General features: G+C 39.2%; 2 protein-coding genes across 3 annotated transcripts; one reads left to right on the top strand and one right to left on the bottom strand.

Annotated features, from left to right (window-relative positions):
- Nucleotides 1–600: 600 nt before the first annotated feature.
- rundc3aa (RUN domain containing 3Aa) lies at nucleotides 601–14,898 on the bottom strand. 2 transcript variants are annotated; one of them, XM_079457259.1, is made up of 11 exons: nucleotides 14,725–14,898; nucleotides 5,020–5,135; nucleotides 4,664–4,797; nucleotides 4,497–4,582; nucleotides 4,316–4,405; nucleotides 3,876–3,956; nucleotides 3,412–3,577; nucleotides 3,082–3,239; nucleotides 2,869–2,988; nucleotides 2,628–2,728; nucleotides 601–2,295 (listed from the first exon to the last, which is right to left on the bottom strand). In XM_079457259.1, the coding sequence occupies exons 1-11, from the start codon at nucleotides 14,796–14,798 to the stop codon at nucleotides 2,153–2,155; spliced, it is 1,269 nt and encodes a 422-aa protein (XP_079313385.1). In that variant the 5' UTR covers nucleotides 14,799–14,898; the 3' UTR covers nucleotides 601–2,152. The 2 variants fall into 2 exon arrangements, with proteins under 2 accessions (XP_079313385.1, XP_079313384.1); XM_079457258.1 differs by lacking the exon at nucleotides 14,725–14,898 and adding an exon at nucleotides 13,717–14,097.
- Nucleotides 14,750–20,519, top strand: nme4 (NME/NM23 nucleoside diphosphate kinase 4). Its single transcript, XM_079457266.1, has 5 exons — nucleotides 14,750–15,155; nucleotides 18,237–18,367; nucleotides 18,535–18,636; nucleotides 18,827–18,939; nucleotides 19,238–20,519. The coding sequence occupies exons 1-5, from the start codon at nucleotides 15,032–15,034 to the stop codon at nucleotides 19,356–19,358; spliced, it is 591 nt and encodes a 196-aa protein (XP_079313392.1). The 5' UTR covers nucleotides 14,750–15,031; the 3' UTR covers nucleotides 19,359–20,519.
- The last annotated feature ends 224 nt before the right edge of the window (nucleotides 20,520–20,743 follow it).

Here is a 20,743-nt window from a genome sequence, read left to right as displayed (position 1 = left end):
AAAACTGGAAGTAAAGGGGGCAAAAAATCGAAATATTGAGAAAATCGCCTTTGAAGTTGTTAATCCGAGCAGGCCATCCACTCACAAAAATAAAGTTTTTATATATTTTGGGTTGAAAATTTACAAAATATCTTTATGGAACATGATCTTTACTTAATATCCAAATGATTTTGACCCACACAATGTATTTTAGGCTTTTCCTAAAAAATTTCCCGTGCTACTTCAGACTGGTTTTGTGATCCAGGGTCACATTTGTGTGGTTGGATGCATAAAACCCATGAGACCCCTTGAACCTTTATAAAAAAGGGTGGGTTAAACTGCAGTCATGAGCCGTTTAACAACAACCAGTAAAAAGTATTTCTCTCACCTCTATTCTAAATCACATTGAGTCATTTCTTCATATCAGATCGTTTTTTTTCGTAGCAAACTTTGTGTGCGGGGTCTACTAAACATTAATTTCCAGTTTCCCTTAAAAAAACAAGACAAAGAATCTCCTCTAGATGTTGGTTTCTCCCATGGAGTGATGCTATCGTTCTGACTGCAGTTTGTGCAAAGCATTCTGGCATTATCATGCGAGATGTTGAAATATACAAGCAAGTTGAGATAAAATAATAGTTTATTATAATTCGAAACAGCAGAGCACTTCCACAAAATAGAGAACTGTGTATACGTAAATAAACCTAAACGAAAATGAAGAATAGATATAACAAAAGGTCTGAGTTTAGCTGAGTTAATATACTTGCACTCACATCATATAACAATCAGATGGGCAAGACGAAGCATTTACAGCCTCAATAAAGCGCTTTTCACATGTAAATACAGGTAGTCTCAACTGTCTCATCTCAACCGGTGTCTCTTTTTGTCGAATAATACTGCTAGGCGGTCATTTTCTTCTCATAAAACACATCAAACATAAAGAAAGGAATAGTGTTTAAAGCAATGTTTAAAATCACTCACACGAGACAAATACTCCAGACATATCTTTACCATAATTCAAGCGTATTTAAAGTTTTATTTTCGTCTGAGCGGGTCACCTCATAGGGGCAGAGATTCTGAGTTCATACGACCGGCTGAATACTAACATTATAGGACACAATCGCAATTGGAAGAAAAATGACATATAGAAGCATTTCTGCAATGGCATCAGTAGTTGAAACCGTGTAATGCTACATTCACAGTATACAGTCCGTTTAAAGCTAAAAATCTTTCAGGTTGACCAGCGGAATAAACAAGATAAACAAAAAAATACAGAGTGTACCTTTAAGAAGAGTGTATGAGGAATGATAAGTGTATAAGTTCAATATCTGCCAAGGCGTACTTTTTAATCACTTTGCTCTGTTGTGTGCTGAGAATAGTTCACTCAGAAATACAATTCTGTCATAATATAATCACCCTCGAGTTGTTCCAAATCTGCATACATTTCTTTGATGAGTTGAACACAGTTCGAACAAACTGTTCATTTTCCCTACTATGGTAGTCAATAGTGCCTCAAAACTGTCAGTTGCTTACATTCTTCCAAATATCTTTCATTGTGTTCAACTAAACAAAGAAATGTATGCATTTACATTTAGTCACTTAGCAGACGCTTTATCTAAAGCGACGTACAGAGGGTTCAGAGAGCAATAAGCGATATGTCATACAGGAGCAAAAATATAGGTGCTAATACCAAGTTACTAGTTTCAACAAAAGCTAGAACACAACCTGTTGAGAGAAAGAGAGAGGGTTATGTTTTTATCTTCATTTGTCTGTCGAGTATTCACAAAAGAGATGGGTTTTAAGTAGTTTTTTGAAGGTTGACCGGACTGAGTTAGGAAGAATAGTCCACCAGGAAGGAGTTGAAGGAGAATGAGTGGGAAAGCGATTTATGGCCCTTTTGAGAAGGCAATACAAGACGCTGCTCGTTTGCAGAACGCAGGGTTCTCGGTGGGATGTAGGAGTGTGTGAAAGTATGCCGGTATACAGGTTTGGAATAACTAGAGGGTGTGTACATCAATAAAGAATTTTCACTGGGTGAACTTTTCTTTAAAAGCTTCATTAAAATAAACTGTTATGCATGTTGTATTTAATACCAGAGGGAATTATAAATTGATATAAGGCTGATGCATCGTTTCCTGTAGAAAAGTGCATTTGGAAAAGAGGGCTCTGGTGCCCCCTAGCTGGGGGAGAGGGCTGGACTTGGCTCTGTGCTGATGTTGACCAAATACTCACTGGATTTAAGACTGGCCAAAGACTTACAGCTGGGTAGAGAAGCCAAAGAACCGCACAGACCCAGCATAGAAGGTGTGTTGTCTTTAGCTGGGAGAAGAGGGGAAAACATTAAAGGTATTTCGCATTAAACACATTTTGTTAAATACACACAATATCAATTCAATCTTTGTCCTGAGAACTCTGTGTACAAAGGAGATAGGTTGGAAGCAAATCCCCTTTCGCCAATTGAATAAACCAATAAATCAGAAATGCTCTTTGCCTGTTAAACATGTGACACTATATGTGGAGGCGGGGCTTTGGAAAGAAGGCGTGTTGTTAAATGTACAGCACAGTCTAATTTAGTCCTGCGGAAATTGGCAAAATGACTGAAACTGCTTACAGCACCTAATCAATACAACATGCAACTGCACAGTTTGTACCTGCTGACCAGGTCGTGTCTCCATTTGGATTGCCATCTTCCTTCTGACAGTCAGAGTTCAAACTTACATCAGCTGAGAGGTCCAAACTGTGAAAGCTTCTCCTAAACACACACACACACAACATGAAAAAAAAGCAAATCCATGACTAGATTTTTATATTTCTTGATAAAATGTGAGTGTCGCCTGTGCAAAACTCGCCGCCAATGTGCCTCAAGGTTTGCTCAACGCAAACAGTGCTTACCTGCGGAACAACTTTACGCTTCCTTGGTCATTGGCAGCGTGTGCAGTTGTCCAATGGTTGATGAGTGGAATAGAAGGGCCTTTAACCAAATGAGACGATTCACGAGGAATGATGCCAGTTCTACACAACAAACCAGAATAGGGCCATTAGATAATGAATGTTTGGACAAATACAGTATTGTCTGTGCGTTACGTAGTGTGTATGTATGCGTACAGTTGTGCTTGTAGCTCCAGTATAATGTCCTCTAGTTCCTTCTTCTCCTGTTGGCTCTGGATTTGTAGTTCCTCTAGTTTAGCATCTAGCCTCTTGTTTTCAGTTTCTACATTTTTCAGCTGGGACTCCCTCAGGCGCACCAACTCCTCTAAATAACCCTGAAAACAATAACACGAACAGAGTACTCTTATTAGACCTAAAGCACATGATAAAGGTGGTGTGTGCTCCAGATAAAACTGATCCACAATTGTTTCCTCATTCCAGAGCACAACATTTACTGGCTTAAACTGGGTCTGCCAACATTAGAGATCAAAAACTGCTTATTTTAACCTTTTGGGCGTAGACGATTTTGAATCTTTGCTCCATCTTTCGACACTTGTTACTCCAGGTCTCCTCATCAGTGACCAGAGGAATGTAAGGATGCTCAGCTACACTCTCATCACTGGCACTGCTGTCCACACTGTGGCGGTCTTCTTCATCGCTCATGTAGTCATAACTGCGAAAGACACGATATACTGTCAATACTGACAATACAGTAATATTTAAAAACTTGATTATCGATATTGTATGCATATGATGGATCGTAAATAATTAAGGAATATATATTTATTTAAAGATTTGAGAAGAGCTATTGTGGTTGCAAACTCTCTGTCTCCCGAGTCCTATTTTAAGTAGGATTTATTTCAAATAAACCAAAATGAAGGAATGCCCTAGCAAACAAAATTAATGATGCCCTACTACATTACAATTTTAATTAAATGATGAAAATTCTCTGCTCAATATTGTGTCCTCACCTCTGGGTAAACTTCAGGTAAGGTGTGTAGTCAATCATTGCAGGTGTTTTTCCATCTAAAACCTCTCCTTTTAAACAGAAACTGAAAGAACAAGAGAGAATGTTACTTTGACACTAAACCTTGTAGTTCAACAAAAACATGTCTGGCTAAACCGCTTAAACCACTACCACATTAAATCTGTTACAAGCGCACACTTGCGTGGGCAGTTTATACTTTAATGGCAGTTTCAATTCAAGATTTTTTTTTTCAAGTAGTCAGAACCATAGGCAATGGGGACAGCACATCAGATATTAACGCAGTTTCGAGTCCCCTCTCAGTTCATGTCCTTTGAGAAATACAGCCAAAAGCCCCCAAAAAAGTTTAATTTTGTATAAAGTTTACATCAAGATAAAGTGCATACATTTCATGAATGTATGCACTTTATGTATGGACAGTATTACCTGAAGTCAATAGCGCTGAGACCAATTAGCATCCCAGTCAGTACAGTTGCCTCCTCTCTTAGCATTATAGCCCCATCATCATAAAATCTCCTGCAGCACAAACATACATTGACAACATCAAAAAACACTGACATGACAGGACACCGCTGAGACAGATGCCTGTACTGTGCAGAAGCTCGACCTGGTGGTTCGCGTGTCTCTTAATGCTGTGGCGACATATTCAGACAAACGCTTTTCCATCAGCGCCACACGAATCCATGCTCGTCCCTGCATGAGTACAATTGGAAAATGAACAAAGATAAAACAGAAATGCTACAAAAACAAACATAAAGGTAGAAAGAGTCTTGCCTTCGCTCGTGATGTGCTAATGTTCTCTATGTTCTCAATGCTACTGATACAGTTGTTGTGGACTTTACTGCAGGCCAGCCGAACATAGTCCCAAAAGCTCCTCTGGCCATCTGAACTGAACCAACCACCAGGACCTGAAAAAATAAATCCATCAACACACACAGTATTCACGAGCACCTACCTTCTACACATTAATTGTTACTCATGAAGCACAGTGCATTTCACTTTGAAATTGAATGCAATGGTTTGTTTGAGGATTTCTGAACGGCTTATGAATTAATTTACTTCAGGTTTCTTGAATGAGGCAATGAAAAATCTGTGTGTAAGTGATAGGTTACATTGGCACGCTATACTACCTTTGAAACGGTGACTGAGGATGTGCTCCAAAATGGCAGCAAAGTTGATGAACTCCTCAGATGAGTCATCAATGGGCTCGGCTGTGTACTTTTCCAGCAAAGTCTTCACAGAGAACCTGTGGAGGAAAAAAAAGCCAAATCAGAAAACATTTTTGCTCACATTTTTGCTCTTTCACAGCTCAGGATATACAGTATTATGAAGTTAAGTTTAAAATAGTGTCACACAATATGAAAAAGGTAGGAATAGACACAATTGTGGACATAAAGTATAAGTACATGGCTCAGATAATTCCCCAAGCTATGCTGAAACTTTTCTAAAACACATATAAGATTACTAGAAACATCTTTATTTATGCAAGTCTCCACTTGATCTTCACTAAATCTCACTGCATGTCTATGAGTGACAACTGCAATATTACAAAGATTGTATTTGTTGGGGATTGACAATGAAAATGATAAATATAAAAAGTAATGTAAAACTCAACAAAAATGTGAAAAGATGGAACAACATGAAGTAAACAATATGATCAACATCACAAAGACACATGAGCGGTAATCTTAGTGCAGGTCCTGCTCAAGGCTGCCACTCTGACACAAAGACAGGCGGTTTTGGCAGCGAAGCCATAGTGGAGTGCTGAGGTCAATCCCAATTGTCCTGTGTGCTACACAATGCCCTTTTGATGGCATGTTCACGTTACCATTCCTGCTATTACAATCGTTCCTTGTGCCCCTACCAACAGCGCAACACTACTTGTCGACGTGTCGACCTTTGTCCTCCCGCTCGGGTTCCATTCCAACCTCAGCGCCTTTTTTTTTTTAAAGTGTAGTGAGCAAATCTCCACTGTATCACTCACACGCTCACTTTCTCCTCCCACCCACTCACTCTGATGGTGGTGTGATCTATTTAGGGCTGTCCGAAATCACTGTACAGTTTCTATAACCCGTGATCTCCTGGCGAAGTCAAACCTGCAAGGCTCCGGCATGCCAAGACTCTAACCCACACACAGACGACAGGAAACCCGGCACCCTACATGCCTCCATGGGGAACACTAGTTTTACGGAAGGGAAGACTGCCCTGTCTGTGGGCGGCTCTTCAATAGCCCGAGGCAAGACTTCCATCACCATGGGCAAGTCCTCCATCACCCGTGGTGTCACCACCACCTCAATGGGTGATTCCACCATTACCAGAGACAAGACCACCGTCGCTTTAGGCAGAGCCAGCTTCAGCCGGGGAAAAACTTCCACCTCTTTCCGCAAGGCCCTCATGCCCAAGCGCAGGACCAAGTAGATGGAAAGGATAAGCACAAACGCTGACACCAGGGAAAAGACTTCAAAAGCAAGAACGACAGAGACATATACACAGCAAGAGAGGCCCAAGGAGAGATTCAAAGAGTCAAAGGGGAAGGGATTCCTGTTGTCGAGAAAAACCTGCTTCACAAAAGGGAAAATCAAACTGATGAAAAGCAAGAAGGCCATTTCGTGGGGGGGGACGGCCGTTTCCAGGACCAAAACCAAAATGATGAAGGGAGAGACTGCGTTTGTGGTGGGTACAACTACAATCTCTCACAGGGACACCACTAGTTCTTTGAGCAAGGCCACTTTGAGTCAAGGAGAGAAATCTGTGACTGTGGTCAAAACGTCCATCAAAAGAGGCAAGGAGTCTCAATGGAACCTCTTCTGGGATTTTCATCTGTGACAAACGTAACCATAAACAGTAAATGTACGTGCTCAAAGACTTTGTTTTAGACCGTTTAAGCAGGTTTGTCATTTTGTGTGATGCAAGTGTCTGCCAGTTTGCTCTAGAATTGTACACAGTGCATTCTAGAGGCAAAATGTAGATGTGCTTTAAATTGGTTTGGAAATGGATATTACATATTTGCCCCAGATTTGAAATTTGATGGAACATGATAACAGATTTGTCTTAGAGAGGATGGTTTTCATGTACTGAGCATGTAGAGTATATGCACGTGTGTGTGTGTGTGAGAGAGAGGGTGTGCCGCTCGCACACAGTTGTGTGTCATGAGTGATGTATGTTGGCACAGCTGGTGTGTCGCTCACATTCACAAGGCTGTTAGTTGTAAACGGATCCGGAATGCAAGACTGTGTGTTTGGAAATAAAAATGTCAGTAAATAAAAAATGCTACTAATCTAAATCTACTAATCGTACAAGCACAGCCTCAAAAAATAACTGATCATTAATTTGTTGCTTCTATTAATGTAGCATAAATAAACAAATATAACAAAGTAAAAATGATTGTCAATAAATAGATTGCAAAATGCTTAATCTTTGTGTTATCATTAATCTTAAAAATATTTTTTAAACAGAAACAAAACAAAACCAAAAACACATGGTAAACAAATAAACAAAACGCTTTTACGAGATGCAACGAGAATATTGCAACGTTTAGGGCTGATCATCTCACATAAAAATCCAAAAAGTAGGCCACACCCATGATTACCTGCCCAATGTCTTAAGGCTAAAAAAAAATTGAAAACCTTTGCTCAGATTTTGTTCAGATTTTCAGTCTGGACTAGACTTTGTGGCAGTCTGTAGATTTGATCAGTCAGTGTGTTTCTATCGGAGACTTTCAAAAGGTCTGCGTTCAGATTTTAAAAGTACTGTATTTCAGCCATTAGGCTCACCTTTATCAAAAACCATGTACAGTAGCTAATATCTCTAAAACACCGGAGAGCAGTACTAAGAGGCACAATGCCACAAAACTAAGTGATGTCATCACCGATTGTGCCGATCAACAATGTATTCTTCAGTGTGTTCCAGTTCTCGCTTCGACGATGGGACAATGCAATCTACTGTCCCCTCAACCCCCAGATAGAACTGAGGCCTCCTACGGCAGCCTCTGTTCATTCACGGGACACACGGGAGATATGTGGCCTGGTGGAGCCCACGTTGCACAATTCAACAAGAGCTTTATGGTGCTACATGAGGGTTGCTCTCACCACGCTTAGCATTCTGGTCCCATTCGACACGATCTGCTTGGACCAGACGCTGTCTGTGTGCGTTGGGATGTGTTGCTGCCAGGACATGCAATGAGCCATCGTAACTTCATCCTGTAGAACCAGGAGAACAAAACATTCCAGAGGGGTGAAGCAGTGAAAGTTTAACCCTGAACGTGCTCCGGGTCTTCTAGACTGGCCGCTGGAGGGGACCTCCAGGATCTTCTCCACCACTATGGGTAACAGCAGCATCACCGAGGGCAAGACGGCTCTCAACATGGGGAACACATCTATCAAAAGAGAAAAGTCCAAGATCATGTTGGGAAATTCCTCTATCTCTCGTGGGAAGAGCACAACATCCCTGGGCTCTTCCACCATCACCAGTGGCAAGACCAAGATCTCCATGGGTGGCGCCTGCTTTAGTCGAGGCACCAAGTCTACGTCCTTCCGAAAGGCATTTATGCCCAAGAGGAAGACTCTTTAACGGGGTGTATGGCCAAATTGGGGGGGGTTGTTTTTGGGGGGAACAGGGTGCTGGGAGTGGGGTGGGAGGGAGGGAGCCAGATTTAGCAAGCTTGGCACAAGAAGATAAACATAAGCAAATATCACCAGGAGCTGGAAAAACACCATACCTTCTGTGGAGATTTTTTATTGGATTGTCCAACTTCTTTTGTGAAATAAAAAAAATCCAAAACAAACACAAACTTATACTTTGGATGAAGCCTATTTTTCATTTTCATGCATTTGGATATAATCCTGAATACAGGTTAGTAGCTACTTAATACCTCTGATATGCCAAGAAGCGATTACCTTTTCTAAATGTTTTACCATTTAGTAACATCAACTTGATTTTTTTTAAACGTTGTAACTTGTGCCCAAGTAGTCTATTTTTCTTTAGTCTACGGTCTTAAACTTACACCAAGACTTTTAGCTTTTTCTACACAAAGACCAAGTCTTTCTTCTAATTTAGTATTGTTATAAAAATCCTGTCAGGTGTGTATTCTTTAAACATCATAGATGGCTTGGATTCCTTCACAGATCTATGCTTGACCAAAGATTGGTTTAGGTTTTCCAAAATGGCAATCCCATGCATGCCCCAAGAACAAGACTTATTGGGTATATCACCCAAAACCATTCTTAATGTGAAAAATCTACCAAATGATTGCACAATATGCCACAGCATTACACAAGAATGACAATGTTTTAATACATTCAAGTTCATTGCAAAAAAAAGCCCTGTGCTTAACGGGGCACAAATACTAATGCAGAAATGTGGAAGTAAGACACTTGGTACGAAATGACACCGAAAAACAAACGTGCAGCTACTTGACAAATGGCTTTTGTGTTCTGGTGCCGCCCAGTTTGGCAACATGCAAAATATAATTATATAAAATATTTGATCACACTATTAGCTATTAGGACTCTCTATAGCCTTTTCTGGGTCTGTTATGGTTTTGTTGTCAGCATTTAAAGCTTGCAGTCTAGACTTTCATTGTTACTCGCTTTATTACTTTGATTCCTCTATCCTATGCCTAATCTGTCAATCATACCGGTTTCCCTTTCCTAACCCCGCCTCTTTATAACCTGAGGAATAAAAAATGTACTACCATTGTGTATTTTGAATGTACTAATATTGTTCTCCCTTCCTTTACCCCTCTTGTAGGCAGGACCAGGATATGTTGATTCCTATAAAATGTCCCTTCCATTCATCCAATCAATCCAGACTGACTTCAGATTGGAAATGCAAGCCAAATTTAAATCTCACAGTTTCTTACCAACTTGTGTCTTTCCTGTAATCAAACATCCACATTCATACAGTGGTGTCCAAATATCTGAGACAACATGAAAAATCTGCCATTCTAAATGCAACTCAAGCCTGTAAATAAACAAGATGTTTCTGAATTAAAAGAAATGCTTTCTGGAACATCTACAGATCATGCTGGTAGAACATCCATGTCAGTTTTTATGTTGTCATTAAACCAAAATAGAGGGATACCAAAAAATAGAAAGGTATAATCTTGTGTAAACTTTCCAATTCAATTTGACTCAAATTGTTATGCCGCTTATTAATAATGTGTATTGCTAAGATATTTGTATTCTATTCTTGTAATCTCTCTAGTGGCCTCAGATGTGTGTAACCCAGTTGATATACAAATTAAAGATGAAGTTAATAAATGGATTTGGAATGTGTTATCAGTAAATCTAAGTAAGTGATATGGAGGATCGGTGTACCAAGCACCGACATGTTTGGAAAAATAAATGTGCCTCTGGTTTGCTCTTCATGTCATCAGATGGTGAAAGAATTGCTCTGAATGAACTGAATTTACGAAAAGTAATTTCTGACTCTCTCACCTTGATCTCCAAAACCTCGAAACAAAGAATCTCTAAAGTATGTAAATACACACATGTTTAAAATCCTGCTGCTAACAACCTCCAAAGAACTATATGTACCATTTCAATTCTTTCTACACAACTCAACAGTGACTGTTTGTGTATCATTTCAGATCAAAATATCATACAAAAAACAAACGCTTGGTTCTGCTGATACGAAGACTGACTCAAACGCTCATCCTTGCAGAATTCTTGAATCATTGGAGACCACGCTGTCACGTCATGTGAAGGACTTTCTTCAAGAGATGGCACTCCCATGTTATTTGAAAGCCAAGCATAGGGGGCCTCAACAAGATCCTTTTTTTGACCGCTGGAACTCTTGCCTCTCATCTGGGAGGCATTATCATGCCCCATTATACATTTTCATAATGTTCCAAACCCCTAAACCTGCTCTCACAAAGATGCCACAGATCAACATTACTGTATCTCTCTGTCTTGCGTACTGTATTCTTGACTTGGATATCAAAACAATGTTACATTTACACGTTTGGAAGACAAGCCGCTAGAGAAGACCAACCAACAAACATGTACAAGTTTTAAGTATATGACTTATAATGAATCTCTGTGATATTTAGTGCCCCTAAAACTGACATTTGTTAAGTCTGGGTTTATGTTTGTGTAAACCGTGTGACTGTTTAGTACTTTTATTTCAGTGATCCAGATCACATGTGTGTAACTATTGTAAAAGAAGCAACAGATAGCAATACCACTAATTTTAGTACAGAATGAACTCAGCTTTGAGATAAGAAATGGGTGGGGTTATTGGTTGTGTGCTTACAATGTGAAACTAACTATGTTTCTGTTGGTCAGAACCCTTCTCCACAATGTCAGCTGCTCTCGTTTTAGATATAAATGGTTGATATACATAAAGTGGATTTGCCCTTATACATACCGTATATACCACTATTCAAGCTACCTAAGAGCTCTGTGGGCCTTATCTGCTATTCTTCATTGAACATAGAGTATACTCATGTTGATTCAGGGTTACTGAAAATGAATTTGATCACTAAAGACAAACCACTAAGATGATGCCACAGTAGCATTCCCACTATAATAGAAAATTTTAAAAGTTGTTATCGATGTGGGCCGAGAGACATGACAATGAGGATGAGGGTTTGGTGATTGAGAGTGAAGGAAATAAAATATTATGGTCTCCTGATCTCAACATACCAGTGAACTACAGACAGCTGATAAAGACACGGGACATCGTGTCCTTATGAGCAAGTAATTTGAGCTAATTTATTTGATCCAATTTAATTGTTTTTTTTTTTTTTGCTAGCATCCGTTACTTAACATTCAAATTTGAATTCTTTATTTTTTTCTCGTCAAGTGTCCTGTGTGACTTGTCTTTAAATGTTACAACAGCTCTGTCAGGGCCAAATAAGGGATTTGGGTAGCAGATAAAGTGCCCTGCCATTTTACAACAAAAGCGTCTTTGTGTCTGTAATAATCTGTGAGTTCTGAAGTCCATTTTGTCATTCTATCACGTTAGTTTTCCCACACTGCATTAGCATAGTATGTGTTAGGTGCGTTTAACAGCTTCTACATTATGCCAGACAGATGGCAGAACTTTGGAAAGTTTGGTTCTGACCATGATGCTGTACGCCTAATAAATATGTGCTTACATTAAAGAAGTATGATTTATTGTCTTCTTATCAAAATATCGCAAGTAAATGCTTACGCTTAACATTTAGCTTATCCGCCGATTTACTAATATTATCCTATCTAGTACTCATATTCTTAGATGCTCAAAGCAGAGAGATGGGCTGATGATGTCACAGTAGTTTGCCCAGCTCACAATCATCTCTTTGACTGCATTTCAATTATGACAAAACAATGCTGGTGCTGTCCCAACAACTGTGTTCTCTGTCCATTCAGCGACTGTACATGACCTACGGTTGGGGCGCCCCCAAACACCATGAATTATTCAACACCCACTTTATCTGCTGTATACCAAACAACCGCTTAAGTGCAGCTGTGGAGCAGTCCTACACACCCCTGGAGAGCAGAATGCAGTGATGGAATCTCTTTAGCGTACACGATTCAGTAATGACTCACCAACGCATGTTGCATTGCACACTGGGACAATTGTTAACATGCAAACATGGCAAGCACATAATGAAGGGATTGACACGGTAAAAGCTATGGATGTGGTGTATTCCCTTAAAAATCATACATAAATTACTTAAAGGGATAGTTCATCCAAAAATGAAAATTCTGTCATCATTTACTCACACTCATGTAATTTAATACCTGTATTCCGATGAAGACAAAGAAAGATATTTGGAAGAAAGTTGGTAATTTTCAGTTCCGGGACATCATGAACTACAATAGAAGCAAGATTTAAATGGTAGTCAAAGGTGCCAGAGAACTTTTTGTTTTCATAAATTCTTCAAAATATCTCATCACGTGTTTAACAGAACAAAAAAAATCTAAGTGTTGTTTTCCTACTATGATAGTGGGTGATGTTACAGAACTGTAAACAGCTAACATTCTTCCAAATATCTTTCTCTGTGTTGATCGGAACAAAGAAATGTATACAGGTTTAAAACAACCTGGGGGTGAGTAAATGATCTTTCATTTTTGGATGAACTATCCCATTAAGGACTTAAATTCATCAGGATTCAAGGATTAAAACATCATATATACATCACAACAATACAAAATAAGATTTGAAAAAATAACTTCTTTCTCTCTCCCTCCTCACATTGACTCCCAAAGAAGATGTATTGTCACTTTATCGTTTCTTTGATTCTTTTGTCCCATAACAATGACTAAAGTTACACTACCGAAATTTAAGCTAATGTGGTCCTCGGCATGAAATGGTCGGGTGGATGGAATGGCGTCAGTCACGGATGCTGGGCTGTTGCGCTTCCGCTGGTATAAGATGAAGAACCAGCATTCTTAAAGGGACCCTCCTTCAATAATAAACCGCTTTTATAAAAGCCAGTCGTATGGAATACGCCGTATAGTCTGCGTCACAGCTATATGACAAAACAATAAATAAATATATGAATTAAATCAAACACTCGCACAGAACAAAAAAAGCTTTAGTAGCATGTCGGTGTACCTAAAGCATAAAGCGAGAGAACACCTGAAGGTGTGAAACCCAGCACTCCTCTCATGGCAATGTAAACAAATTATTTTGAATGTAAACCTCCGCTAACTACCGAGATGCTGACAGACATGTGCCACGTATAACACACGAATCCCCATCACTTGTCAAAGCTGCTGTCCTCTCTATATTACTGCTGTATTCCGAGGGCTGTCAAAACACGACCACAACAAATGATGCGTTGTGCATGCAGAGCCCAAATGGTCTGAGCGGTGGGCTTGATTTAATGACACTACCTGCAAACGGTGATGAGATTCTTGCGCTCCACAGCGATGTTTCTAGAAGAGGATTTTTTCGGTGTGTGACCCATAGCCATTGCGGTCTCGAGACAACGTGACATAATTCAAGACACGCCGCATCAAGCCTGTAGGTGTGCGTTCGGAAGCGCATGCGGCCGATCGGCGTATGACGTCAAAGAACCGCGAGAGCGCTTTAAAGAAGTCCTCAAATGTTGTACAAATCTTGTTGAAATGCCTTACAACTGCAGCGTTTCAACTATTGGTAAAACACAGTTATACTAGTATATCACAAACTGCACTGTTAAGACAAAACGTCCGTTGTCTAAAGCAATGTATAGATCACGAGTCTGCAGGCCCACGTAAAGACGCCGCAGAGGGAGGTATCATTTAACCAACAGTGTTCTCAAATCCCGAACGTCTCTTCTTCACCATTTGTTTAAAAGTATTATTTAAGATTTATTTGAAGTTCAAATTGAAGCTCAGCTTTGAGGAGAATCCAAGGAGGCTCGGGCAAAAATTCACAAAGTGTATTGAGTAAAGTCCCAAAGGACAACAATATAAACTGGTAAAACTGAGCTTTTCTATAATGTTAGAATGAAACCTCAAATTGATTTTATTTTAATATACTTTTTTAAAATAAATTCAGCGAAATTGAAATCTAATATTCATCAATAATGGAGATCTTGAAAATCGGATTGGGGAATCTGCTGCCATCACCGAGAAGTTAGAAGTTAGTTTCCCCACAGCATCTGGTTTTCAACAAACAACATTAATAAAAGTTCACAGACAACATGTTTTCTCAGAATACCTATTGGAAGTGCTCCCAGTCCCCAAATAACTGGATTGGTGATCAAGGCCAAAGTCTGATGACCATAGATTTGCCATTATCTGAGATATCATGATCAAAAACATGCTGTTCTTGTTTGCTTTATTGATTTGTTTGTGTGGTTGTCTTAAATTGTTTAAAACATATAATCCAAATACAAATAATCCAAAAGCTTTTACCTTCGCCGGTGTGTGTGTGTTATCTGTATGTCGATGGTTCTCCAAACAGGAAATGGTGTTAATGAAGTGGTCATGTTTGTGCACGTGATAGTTGGCCAGTTATCTGTATAATCTGGTTGTCTACGGACACGCGCGCACACTTTTCATGTCATCTGAGCAAACTTTTGATCTGTCAGGTGAATGACCGCATGTGTGTGTGGTCGAGTATAACCGGCTAACGGGGTTCTAAGCGTCAGATCATTCTGCATCTGGTGCTGCATGCTGGGAAAAGAGATCTTGTCTGCTGAAGTTTGGGAGAACATTGAGGATGGCGGCAGGGACGTTTGCTCTCTGCGTCCACGCGGCGCGAGCGGCCATGAGGAGCTCCACGGGCATCAGTGTTTCCTGCTTTTGGCGTCACGGACAAGTGCGCAGCCGCAGCAGTAACGCAGGTCTGCAACATAATATTTTATAACCCAGGAGACTAGATTGCTGTATAATGTTGTTTTTAAATAAATAACATAAACAGCTCTGTTTTGAAACGGAAGAACTTTCAGTATTAATAATGTGGTAGGCCTACTACGATGCATTTCAAAGTAACAACTCGACGTATTTTTGTTAAGATGGTGGTCCTAGGCATGTCAATATAAAACAAAGTGGAAGAAAGGTTTTAATTTTCCATAAGCCATTGTGAGTAAACCTCGTATGCCTATTCATGTTTTCGAGCAAGGTCCATTTACAATTCTTGTCTTACCAATCCTTTTCATTTTTTCCCATTATGATTCTTATTAATGTTTTGACAAAGTGTCCCACGTGACCCTAACTCATTAGGTGTACACTGTGAGACAGAATGTAAAGTTATAGTTTACCAAAAAAGAGAAAATTCTTACATTAATTCACCCTCATGTCTTATCAAACCTATATGAGTTTCCTTCTGGAACACAAAGATGTCTTGAAGAGTGTTGATGACCGAACAACACTGGCCCCCATCGACCTCCATTGTATGGATACACAACCACTGAGACATAACTTATAACGTCTTCTTTTTTGTTACACAGAAAAAAGGCACATACATGTTGTTTCGGCATCCACCCATTTCGCCTTAGAGACTGAGAAACTGTGACACTTCTGTTCACGTCTCAGTTTTATTTGACAGAACAAACATGTTACTTGTACGGTCAACAGAAAGTTGGCCATCCCATCGCTCACCCCACCAACCAACCACAATAAACAATTTAACACACCGGATATAAAGGAAACAGAAGTGAACACATCAAAAACACTTTATTACAAATAATCAATAGGAAAATAAATGAATTAAGGCCACTACACATGTGCTGAATGACAGAATTTTAATTGAAGGGTGATCTCTCCCTTTAAAGGTCCAGTGTATGAAATCTAGCGGTGAGGTTGCGAATTGCAAGCAACGGCACACTCCACCCCTCTCTCTTCCATTCTAAGCATGTGTTGACACAGGACTAAGACCCTATCCACACGTTTTCGTTTAAAAATGCAATTTTTTTTATGTATGTCATGTGGCACAGTAGTTTCGGCTGCTCTTCTGTTTAATAGCATTAATATCAGTTCATGCATACTTTAGATTGCATGTTAGGAGACAGAATATTTGTTTGGCAGCGGAGTGTGAGTTAAGTTTTGCAGCTTTATAGTCTTGTGTTACCCGCATCAACATCTCTAAGACTACATTCACAATGCCACCAAAATCCTTTTTTTTTTGCGCATATGTGACCCAGATCTGTTTTCTGCATGTCAGTGTGAACAGGACAAACCACGTGGAATCCGATACTTTTAAATCTGATCTGAGCCACTACCATATGTGGTCCTAAATCAGATACAGGTCTGATGTTTCGCAATGCTACCTCAGTCTGAACGGTCATATCGGAATTCATGCGATTTTTACGTCATTCCACATCGACCCGCTTCATAATTCCGGGCCGGTGCGACCTACCATTTCACCTGTTTAATCGCATCCACACACACCACCGTACAGAAATGACAGTAATTGCACCACAAAGTGCCATGGTTAAAAGTTTAGCCTTTTTCCCCCTGCTCCTTGTTCTCCTTATCATTTGCTCTGGAAATTTTATGGCTACCGCTACACATCGTTTAAAAAAATATAAGCTCCTAACATGTTAACACAAACTTCCATGGCCTCCATGTTTACTCTTAGTGTGCTGCGTGTGACGTATTGTTATTGTTCTTCTACATAATGAGGCAGAAAGTAAATAAACGCCTGACAGAAATGACACATGCTGACGTGTCTTAGGTTTTACTCATGCGAAGTACATGGATACAAGCGTTTTCAGGCACTAATGTCTAAGATGTCTTCACGTTTTCGCTTTTTTGCCGAAAGAGTTAACTTCTTTACGAAACACATTCTGTAGAGCAGTTTGTCCGTTAAGGGCTGCTGTTGAACGTGGTGAATTCCATGCAAGGGTGTATGTATGTAGATAGAAACATCTCATTCTGAGGAAATAAAAACATAACTCTTCATTATGTGAATTCTTTATATATTGCATTTCTGTCAACAGATCCTCCAAAAATATACACACAGCACCTTTAAACTGGTCACCCTACATGTGATTGAATTTTGCATTGTAATGACATTACCAGCGGATGAGTTGATCCAGTCATTTGTTAACTGGGTTTTTATGTGCTGTGAAAAACAGTTTGTTGGCGAGTTCTGAATCCTGTCGACATTAAGCAAATACAGGTATATCTGGTTAAACCAGAGCTGTCAATAAAATGCATTTACAGTCCAAACTGTTGCATTCTTTTAGTTATGTTGCCCTATTAGTTATTCCCTTCAGAGTAACTTTAGTCTAAATGTCCTCCTCTTGTGGCATGATTGGTCCATCAGTTAGCCAAGACTTTTATATTGCATGTGAACATCTTAAATGTGATTAAGGAGTGAATGAAGAATCCCGTGCCGGTCACATTTGCTGGATTTACTTTTGAAATTGAATGTGTGAGCATTGGTTTCTAAGCATTTACTAAATATATAAATATGTATATATATAAATGTACACACATTTTTACTTTATTCACTTTCGTTAAACAAATAAGTCATGAAGAAGAAATAAACTGAAAGATGTTGGGAATGCTCTGTCACAACCAATGACAAATAAAAAAACTAAGAAACATGTTAAATGGGCTTAGCGTTGACATTACAGATGATGTGATTCTTGTATAACATTTATGCATTTGGCAGAAGCTTTTTCAGAATTATCAGTCTTTACTAAATAGCTGTCATGAAATTCCACACAAATGTCTGTCCTGCACTTCAGCTTACAAGAAGTTAAAACAAAGCATTTTTATTTGCCTAACTCACTTTTTGAACAGCCCAGATAGCAATAAGCTTTCTAGAAATATGCATTCATTCGCTTCCATTGCTTCTGACACTAGAGCAATGTGTTACCATATTGTAATCATACAGAGATAGGCATATCTGCTTTTTAGGTTTCCTGTGTAAAACTCACACGTGCATGCTTTTCTCTTGAAACGTACCGCTATAGATTTTCCTGGCATAAAGGAACGAACTTTGGTGGCCGTCAAGCCAGATGGTGTTCAGAGACGTCTGATTGGTGAGATCATCAAACGCTTTGAACAGCGAGGATTCAGATTGGTGGGTTTAAAGATGCTGAAGGTGAGTGACATCATTTTATTTTCTGCTTCTGTACTTGTCATGTTTGCAAGACACATGGAGGGTGTATAGCTTTCTTTTACTCATTTGTTTATTGTATGACACCAGCTATTGGTTTTCATGTGTATTAAAGATACAATGCTGTATGTTTGTTTTTGAATCTTTTTCAGGCTCCTGAGAAGTTGTTAGCTCAGCATTATGTGTCGCTGCAGAAGAAACCCTTCTACCCGAGCCTGCTTCACTACATGACCTCTGGCCCTATAGTTGCAATGGTGAGGACCAATCAAAAGCTGAGCTTCAGTAACGGACTGTGTTAAATATATCATACACAGTATCTAAATCTTTTGGGAGTTTGAGCTCTTGTTAACCTGAACCAAAAATAGAATATGAGTCTGATCTATTCTATCGCAAATTATTAAAAGAAACATGAAATCGCTACATAATTCATCTGACCGTTTACAGGTGTGGGAGGGGCATAATGTAGTAAAGTCGTCTCGCATGCTAGTGGGGGCAACGGATCCAGCTGAGGCCACGCCTGGAACTATTCGAGGAGACTTAAGTGTGCACATAAGCAGGTATGAGCCCATATAGTATAAATACAGCGCTATCAGTGTACTGTTTAATCAATGCATGCTTCACATTAGACTGACTTTATTTTCTTAGTGATGTGAAAGTGTACTGTATGTGTTCACTGTTCACTATTGCAAATTTAATTTTAATTCAGTAAGTGGAATCCTGTTATTGATAAATACAGATACTGCAAACAGCCATTCAAAACAAAATGTGTTTAAACAATGCAGAGTAATAAAACAAGTGCCTTGCACATGAGATGCATAAACAAAACAACATTTATGATTTCAACTGCATGTCTAGGAATGTTGTCCACGCATCTGATTCGGTGCAAGGAGCAGAGAAAGAGATTTCGTTGTGGTTCCAGAGTGCAGAGCTCATCGATTGGGAGGGATGTGATCACGGCAACATTTACCATCTATAAAAGCGTTTGCCTCCAGAAAGAAAACACAAGACTGTTTTTAATTGTTCTGTAGCACAACTGATGTCTGTCCTCATTACTGTGATCAGGTTAATTAGAGATTAAAAGGTTTATTTTATTGTAACGCTTAAATAAAGTTTTAAACATTTCTGAAAACCTTTTAGAATGTTGAATATTTTTTAAACGAAGGCTAGTTTATTTGAGATGTACAACTTTTGATCAAAGTGACTAATTCATTGTTCTAAAATGTAATGTTACATTTTGAGACTGTATGTTCCCACAAACACTTTAATACTCAACGTACTGTAATGTCATTCCGATAAAACGTGATGAATTTTTCATGTTCAATAATATTAAAAACCCTGTAAGAATGAAGCAATAGATTGCTGTGTGAATATGTTTACATGCCGTCTGAATCATTATCCGGAGTGGTCTTTGGTATTGATAATCTAACTTGTGACAACACATCAGATGAATTCTAAAGAAAATTGCTTGCGTGTCAGCACTCAGCACTCTTGGCAATAAAGCTCTTTTTGATTCATTGTACCATTAGAAAGCAAAAGCATGAGTTGGCCACCAGGGAGCGCTGGTGAATCAGCTTCAGCACATTTTCTGCATTAGTGTCTACCTGCCAACACACATTGCTTTTGAATCAGACTGATTCAATGGCTAGATTCAGTGTTTTTGTACACAGACAACGAAAATGCATTAAGATCCTAATGCCTCTTTAACGGTTTACTCTTCAGAAATACAATAAATCAATGTATTGCAACTTACATATTGTACATTATTCAGAATTTAGAAATGCCAGGAACCAATTATAAAATGCTTTAATTCTGTGATTTAAACCCTGTATGGCGTTCATGCTTGTTACCCGGCTCATAAACACTTGGGTTTTATAACACATCTACTTTATTCCAATAACAACAAAGACAACATGTTAATATTTGTAATTTACCTCTGTTTGTTGGTGTGAAGGTCATTTGTTTCCTGTATAAATGTACTCTGATGAAACATGTTGAATAAATATAAATTCTGAAGTAGCCAACAGGCCCGAACACCACACAAGATTCATGGAAGAAACTGGATTGAGATTAATGGGAAGAGACAGTTTGTTCTTTTGGACCTTCTGGCCCCTACTGCCAAAATAAATCAATCAATGTCACAGAGAGAGCTTTAGTTTCTCAATAAACATATTTCAGTGACACATTCAGGACATTTTGTCAGGGCCGCATTAAGACCGTGAGGGACCCCTGGGCTTTACCTCTTCAAGGGCCCTTCATCCACCCGAATTACAGCCTACATTCACACAATCTCAATAACCACATTTATTTGGCAGAAATAAATGCCATTAAAAAATATCTTAGGCAATAAGTCATGTAAAATAT

Source organism: Barbatula barbatula, assembly GCF_947034865.1.
Source record: "Barbatula barbatula genome assembly, chromosome: 5".
Taxonomy (NCBI): domain Eukaryota; kingdom Metazoa; phylum Chordata; class Actinopteri; order Cypriniformes; family Nemacheilidae; genus Barbatula; species Barbatula barbatula.
This window is presented reverse-complemented; position numbering and strand designations above follow the sequence as displayed.

Coding starts and splice junctions, on each gene's coding strand:
- rundc3aa (XM_079457258.1), bottom strand. CDS start 13,820: ATGTCACGTTGTCTCGAGACCGCAATGGCTATGGGTCACACACCGAAA. Junction 3,240..3,411: donor AAATCGTCTACGCCCAAAAG/GTTAAAATAAGC, acceptor TATTGTTTTCAG/GGTTATTTAGAGGAGTTGGT. Junction 2,989..3,081: donor CTGGAGCTACAAGCACAACT/GTACGCATACAT, acceptor TTTGTTGTGTAG/AACTGGCATCATTCCTCGTG.
- nme4 (XM_079457266.1), top strand. CDS start 15,032: ATGGCGGCAGGGACGTTTGCTCTCTGCGTCCACGCGGCGCGAGCGGCC. Junction 18,368..18,534: donor TGGGTTTAAAGATGCTGAAG/GTGAGTGACATC, acceptor AATCTTTTTCAG/GCTCCTGAGAAGTTGTTAGC. Junction 18,940..19,237: donor TTAAGTGTGCACATAAGCAG/GTATGAGCCCAT, acceptor CTGCATGTCTAG/GAATGTTGTCCACGCATCTG.